At 41.9% G+C, this 7,375-nt stretch overlaps 1 protein-coding gene across 8 annotated transcripts in view; it reads right to left on the reverse strand.

The window, feature by feature from the left end:
- ST6GALNAC3 (ST6 N-acetylgalactosaminide alpha-2,6-sialyltransferase 3) overlaps positions 1-842 on the reverse strand; it is a 498,766-nt gene extending 497,924 nt beyond the window's left edge. For all 8 annotated transcript variants that reach the window (XR_011532315.1, XM_070591832.1, XM_008517749.2 and 5 more), the window contains exon 1: positions 636-842. Coding sequence is in view for 7 of the 8 variants with exons in the window: in XM_070591832.1 (XP_070447933.1) it covers positions 636-653 (18 nt within the window). In the remaining variant the exon portion in view is untranslated. The remainder of the gene's footprint in view (positions 1-635) is intronic.
- Between the last annotated feature and the right edge of the window lie 6,533 nt (positions 843-7,375).

Consider the following 7,375-nt stretch of genomic DNA (forward strand, 5'->3'; position numbering starts at 1 on the left):
GTAAAATCATTATGTCTTTTCAAATTTCTGAGCAAAAAGAGGGTCCAAGATTCTCTACTAATAAATACATTCTCCTGTGAACTTTTCCAAAGTAGAGCTAATAGCACCTAGAGCTAGCAGATCTCATAGAAAACTCATTCCTGAGGGACTACCTGTAAACTCAGAAGTTTCTCTCTTCACATGGCCAAATGTTCGGTAGACCCCCGCTCTGCTCACTCTCACCCCCATTCAAAGTGCTATCCCGCTCATCACCAATAACCCATGCCCAGCCACTCCTCCTCTCTCTGTGGCCCCCGAAAGGCCTCAGGCAACGGAGCCGCAGGACCCGCGGGAGCACCCCTCCCCTCCTCGCCATCCCCTTTATTCGGCACACAGCCCTGCTCTCCCCTGGAGCCAACAGTCTGCAGCTCCTTCGATGCAGGCGCGATCAAGCAGGAATGGTGGGAAGAGAAGCTATGCCAGCTGCATGTTTCAGAATCTCCCTCCATATGCATTTGCCAAAGGAACAAAAAGAAAATCAACGCCAGGAAAAGACAACTGAGATGAGGATGCGGTGGGACCGCGGCTGACTCCGTGCCTTTTAGCAGCAAGGGGCTGGCCAACCACGCGTCCGAGCCACAGATCCGAGTCGTTACCTTCAGGATGCAGGCCATGGCGCTTCGCCGGCCCTCCTGCCACCGAGCAGCGGGCGCGCCTGGGTCAGGGGCAGTCCCGGCGACAGGCTGGAGGCTGGTACCGCGGCAGGACAGCTCCAGCCCACATTCCCGCAGATCCAAATAAGGGGACCGCGGTGTGAGCTGCGCGGGCACAGGCCCCGCCCCCCGCGCCGCGGCCCCGCCCCCGGCCCCGGCCACTGGCTGGCGGCCCGCGAGGCCCCGCCCCCGGGTCACGTGCCGTCCCGGCGGCCTCCCTTCGGTGCTCGCTACTTTTTCTTTTTTCCTTTTTTTCTTTGAATGTTCTGTCGTTCAACGTATACAAAGTCTGGTCAGCAGCAGGCAGCGACCTGGGTCCCGCTAGGGAGAGAAAGCGGCCTTTTCTTCTCCTTGATTCGGTCTCCTCTAGCAGATCAGAGAACTTGCAGACATTTCACACTTTTAAAAAAGTTAAATGGGTTTGGAATCACCCCTCCATAGGCTTGGGCACATCAAAGGATTCTTCAAAAGTAGCAAACGAAATTCTCTCTGGGCTGTTTAATGATAGAGCCTTCGCTCTGCTTAAAAACTCTGTGATGGGCTTATCTAAAATTAATAATTTGCTTTTAATAAGAAAGCATAATTACTTATCGACGAAAGATGCCATGAACCTTACACTGTGTGTAATATGTTTTGTGTATGTACACATGCACACACATATATATACGTATATATAGGTATAGGTAATATATATAATTCATTGCTCTTTCCTCTTTAAGCTTGTGTGTTTATGAAAAACGTGTATATGCGTAAATATACAGTAAACAATATGTGTATATATGAAAATACAGTATCTTCTCATATTCATGATTGTATATGTACATAAATTGTGCGTGTGTGCCCATGCACAGGACTTTACTCATCCCTCTACAAGTTTAGAATTTGAATGAACTTTGGTGCAACTTGGATAACAAGGTTAGACTAAACCTTCCAGTTAGACTTGGAAATGTAGAGAGGCCGTTTTTCACCATCCATCCGAAACTGATGCTAAAACAAAGGGTGATACAGCGGCTCTCCCTAAGGAGGCAGGTGGTGTGGGAGAAAATCCATTTGGGGTCCTCTCCACCCCAACTCAGCAGGCCCTTTTTAAGTGAAAATCAACAAGGAAGGCCCAGTGCCCAAGGAAGAACTAGCTAAGAGAAGCAGAGTTATTTCTATAAGGAAAGTAACATCACACACATAGTGGAAGAAGGGAGAGAGCATTTTGTGTATATATACAGATTTCTGCCACTTGGTCTGGCAGAGAAATTTTAAAACCAGGCCCGAAATATTTACCCAAAAGAGGTTTCACTTGCTACAAGCCCTGTCTAGTTTGCCTACATGGAATCAGAAAAAGCACTGTGGGCTGCTGGTGGCTGTGATGTCATGAGATTGGCTCCAAACCACAAGGCAGAAACCAGACTTTCAAGGGATTTGGTGTTGTCTTTATGGGAACATTCAGAATCCCGAGAGAGCAGGAAGAACCCCAAGAAAAGTGTTGCGGAGGCTGAGACTGGACGAACTGCCTGCTCCCAAGAGAGGTTCCTCTTTCGGTCTCCCTGAGGGACACACCCTGCCTCCCTCTCCTTCCTCCAGCCTCTGCTTTGAGATCTGCTATATTTTCAGTAAGAAGTCCTTGACCAGGACTGTATATTTTAAACCACTGCTTTAGCTCATAGTCTTGGCGAGCCAGGAAAACTCAATATTTCATCCACTTATTAATTCAACAAACCTTTCCTGAGCTACTACTAGAAGAATAAATCTTTTCTGAGCTACCACTAACTGGAGGAAAAAACCTTTATTGAGGTACTACAGGACCTGTAGGGGACGAGTGGGAAAGATAAGAGATAGGTGATAATATAACGTGGTAAGGTCCTTAACCAAAGTGAGAGCAAAGCTCTAAGGAGAAAGGTACTGGGCTTCACAAAGTGGCAGGTGGGAGGGCAAGGGTGGACAGCGCACATCATTCTCTCTCCAGAAAGTCTGCGGGTCTGATAGACAACACAGCAGACACTAGTGAGCAACCTGGATGAGGACTTCCTTGTGGGGTGACCTTGGTCAAGGTTCTTAACCTCTCTTTAATCTTAGCTTATAGAATAGTATCTATCCTCGTGAGAATTAAATGAGATAATGTTCATCAATGCACTCACCTCAATTCCTGGCTCTATGAACACTCTCAAAATGGTAGCTCTTTATCTAAAGGAAAAAAAGCCTTTTGAATAAAGGTAGCTTGAGGCAGAGGATGAAGAGGATGATTGCCATTCATCTTGGATGTCTCAGAAAGATAAACACTGGTGAGGCAAATATTTTGCATCTTGTGACTTGGGCATGCCATAGCGAGGGCTTTACCAGCTCGATCTGTCTTGAGCATAGCCTTGTCAATTAAATTCTCTCCCATCCATGTCTACACTTCCCAAAATGTTATTTTTTTTATTAGCATCCACAAGTTATGCCTAAATACAGATAGGAATAGATGCATATTTATAATAACCTAAATACAAGCAATAGATTCTAGAATAAATCTGGACCAGAAGTTTTACAAAACAATGTTAACAATCACTGCTTCAGATGGATAGCAGTTGGATGGAAATAAAAACAGGTTCTGAACCTATTAGGGAATGGAGTTGCAGCCAGATTTGTGGGAGGGTAGGATAAAGGGTATGGCCAGGATTTTTTTTGTTTTAAAACTGGCCAAACTACAGGAATAGCTTAGTCTAGCCCATAGATGTAGCATAAGTTTCCAAGTCTCAAGTTATATGACTTCAAGCCAAAAGCCTGTTTCCAAAAATAATAATGACAAAATGGAGGCACCTTGCAATTAAATGCAATATCCCATTTGATCCTTGCAACATCTCTATGGATATTGTCATCCCCAGTTGGTAAGTGGGAGAACAAGGATTTGAACCCAGGTAGTTTGACTTCTGGGTCTGCCATCTTACCTACAACATTCAGTTGCCCAGTATGTTGGGAGCCCTACCATTTGGCACCATTCAGATTTAGTCTGTTCTCTTAGGTTTGGTAGTCAGAAAACCTAGGGCAAATATATATCCTCCCCAGGATATGTACTAGGATACAAAACCTAGGGCAAGTATATAAGTATGTGGAAGATAGATACACCCCCTCTATCTAAATGTAGAGGATAAGTACACTCACCATGTATCTATCAACCTTCAGCCACTGGATCCTACTTTACCAAAGACATTGCACATCCCATCCAGTCTTCACATACAACCAAGCTGTTACCACCTTCTACCGTGACAATCATCTCCCACCAAAGACAATCACTGCCATATCTAGCGCTTGCTTCCCTTCAATGCAAGATCCTTGGGTACCGGCCCTGTCACAACATCAGCCTCCCTGGGGTCCTCATGGCTCCAATTGGTCCATCTTTTCTCTCCATGTCTTAAGGCTGAGACCTCATGAGTTACGACAAGTCATAGGCTAAAATATCCTATTTAAGTTCAGTTTTGTTTCATTGTAAACAGTCCCATTACCAAGTAATTCTCAGAGTTACAACATATCGTTTCCTGATAGAAATAGAATTAAAATGCAGACTCCCATAACTTTTCCAATTTCATCTTGTGCACATATTAATTTAATCTATTTATATTCAACACAGAATCATTTATTAAGGTTTTAATTGAATCTCAACTTTTCCCATCCAAAGATTTTAAATGAATTCCAGATACCATAAAATTCTCCTTGTCATCTACTCCACAAATTATGCTTCCATGGGAGACTGTGACTGGAAGATCCATTATACAATGGGAATGGGAATGCCATTTTTTTACATTCTGAGCCAAAATAGGAAACGATTTTTTTTCTATAAACCATTACACTGTTGCAATTTTGACCCAGGAACCTTTTCATATCCTAAAGAACATGTCTATCTGTCGTTGTCCACGTGTGTGTCTGTATCTATGTCTGTGTTCAAGTATGTCTGTGGCTGTGACCTTTTAGGTGGATATTTATGAGAATATATTGCATGTGGGTTAAGCTAAATTTCCCTCCATTTCGGATAGTAGATTATTCCAAATGTCATCCGTTTTGCATTCCCAAGACTTGAGCTTACTGCCTTGTCAAAGCTTTACACACTTCTAACGCAGAATTCATCATTATCCCTGACTATACTGATACTTATCTGGGATGGACGCCAAAACAAGTTATGCATGATTTAAAATTGCATTTTTAAAATATTATATAGTTTCTCATTCTCCCTTAATGTTTTCCCTTAGCTTCATCTCAGCTGTACCCTTCCTATTGGAAGTTCTCATCTTTTCTCAAAAGACGTTTTTTTCAAATGAACCAAAAAAGAAAAAAATTAGATATCTGTTTTTAATTAAAAGAGAAAAAATCTGAAACTAATGTTCTTTACCTAATTTTCATTACCTAGAAGAATGTAAGATTTAACCAGATTTGATTTTCTTAAAGAATTCTCCCTCTAAGATTTTTTTAAAACATAATCAATTTAAAGTAAAAATGGCTGGAAGCACTGGCATGTAGTTTGAATTTGGTTTGTATTGGATTTCTCCAAGGCTATTGAAGGCTCCGTTATTAATTGAGTCTGATATTTCTTAACCACATTCCCCAGAGTTTGTTTACTTTTTATTGTGAGGTTCTTCCCATGCGTGTTTCTCTACTCTTCTTAGATTTCATCTCTTACTGAGGCTTGGTGACATGCTGCCTTAAAATATTAGAGTGGAAATTCGGTATTTGAAATGCATCCACGGGGGATCTAATGGGAACATCCACGGGGGGGGGGGGTGGGGGGAGGTTGAACAGTTGGCCTCCTTCTGCAGTTTGCTGTGCCTGAACCATTTTTTCTCTAATGAGCTGGCCCTCACAAACCCTCTGCAGAGAGCTAGGATTTTTCGCTAATTCTTTGTGTCAATACAAACCCTCACTTTTGTATCTATGTCTGAGCTGTTGTAGGAAGGGTAGGAGAAGAACAATGTTATGCAATCCAGAGAAGAAAGGTCCAAGGAGAAGTCATCTAAATGCACTCTCAGAGAAGCCTCCAGACACAAGGTATTGTTTTGTGTCCATTGACATCAAAATCTGTGAGAGCTGCTCATGGCACACCTGTGTGAGGTTAGGATGGACAACCTGAGAGAGTCCAGGGCTGTATCCCATCCAGAAAAGCCGTTCCTACTTTTCAAGAGCAACAAGTATAAAGCAACAGTGGGCTTAGGAATCCAAAAAGTTTTGTTCATTTGTTGATTTAACACACATTTCCAAGCCCAGGCGATGTGTTTAGGAAGCAGAGACGGTTTGGCTTCTTCCTATATTCAAAACCTTCGATGGTTCCTCTTTATCGCCAGAGCTTGGTATATTTATAGGCCGGCCAACATTCCTTTCCACCATTATTGCCTGTTATTCTCTGACACTAGGAGTCGACAAATTTGTCAGTAAAGGTCTATATAGTAAATATTTTAGACTGTGTGGGCCATTCAGTCTCTACTGCAAACTACTGACCTCTGCCACTACAGCACAAAGGCAGCCATAGACGTAAACAAATGGAGAGTGGCTGTGCGCCAACAGAACCTTATTTATGGACACTGAAATTTCAATTTCATATAATTTTCAATGTTATGAAATATTATTCTTCTCTGGTTGTTTTTTTCTCCAACATTTCATCTAAAAATGTACAATCTCGTCTTGGTTCCGCAGATGCACAAACACAGCCTGCAGGGTAGATTTGGCCCAACAGTGGTTTGCCATCCCCTGTCCTGACCTTTGCACTTTTCATTCAGCCAGATTTTGCCATCCTTTAAGCCCAGATCACATCCCATTTGGCCTGGATGTCTTTTCTCAGACCACTCCAGTCTATTGTAGTTTCCTCTACTTGAATTCCATCGATTACCGGAAAATTTGCAAAATTCTTTGGCAATTAATCTCATCCTATCTCGTGGCATTTCTTCTAGCATTAACTTTTATTACCTACATCCCTATTTTGCCCTATTTTTGGTCTTACTTCCTAAATAAATCACAAGCTTCCTGGCTTATTTTTTCTTTTGCATCCTTCACCTCCCTCTGCCCCAAGCAAGGAAATGCAGCAACTCTGAAGGGGAAATTAAAAATGCCAGATGAGAAGGTGTTAGCAACCCCAAATTTATAAAATTGAAAATCAGATTGTCTTACCCTTTTGGACACTACTCAAGGATTGTGAGAAGAGAATTTTGGATGTATTATTAATCCCCCCATCACACCTGATATTCTCAGGTCATCTCAGATCTCTCTGTAAGGTGTGTGTCAGATCATCTTAGTCCTTTTCATTTTTCAATCAGCTGAGTGATTACTTGATTGAGACGGATGGTGGAGTCCATATTTAGTGACAAGAGTGGCCTGTAATTACCCCTGTGGGTGTTCTCAGTTGATTGAGAAATCACTGATGCTTTTCTTCTAAGTGGAAGCTGCCTTATTTCCATCAGGATTTAAAAAAAAACATCACTGTGCAGAATATTTTTAAATCTGTCTTAGTGCTTTGTTTAGCTGATATTTATTCTCATTAAAAATGACTCACTGACTAATGATTTTTTGATTTTTTTGTCAAATCATTCGACTTTATCTTTATTTTCATTAAAATGAGAGGAATAGGCTCTTATAAATAAATCTGTTTTGTCTAGTACATGAAGAGATCTGGATTTTCAAAGGTATCAAATATTTAAATAACTGAGTTTGTAGTTTTTACTGACACCTTTGTA

Source organism: Equus przewalskii, chromosome 24 (genome assembly GCF_037783145.1).
Source record: "Equus przewalskii isolate Varuska chromosome 24, EquPr2, whole genome shotgun sequence".
Taxonomy (NCBI): Eukaryota; Metazoa; Chordata; class Mammalia; order Perissodactyla; family Equidae; genus Equus; species Equus przewalskii.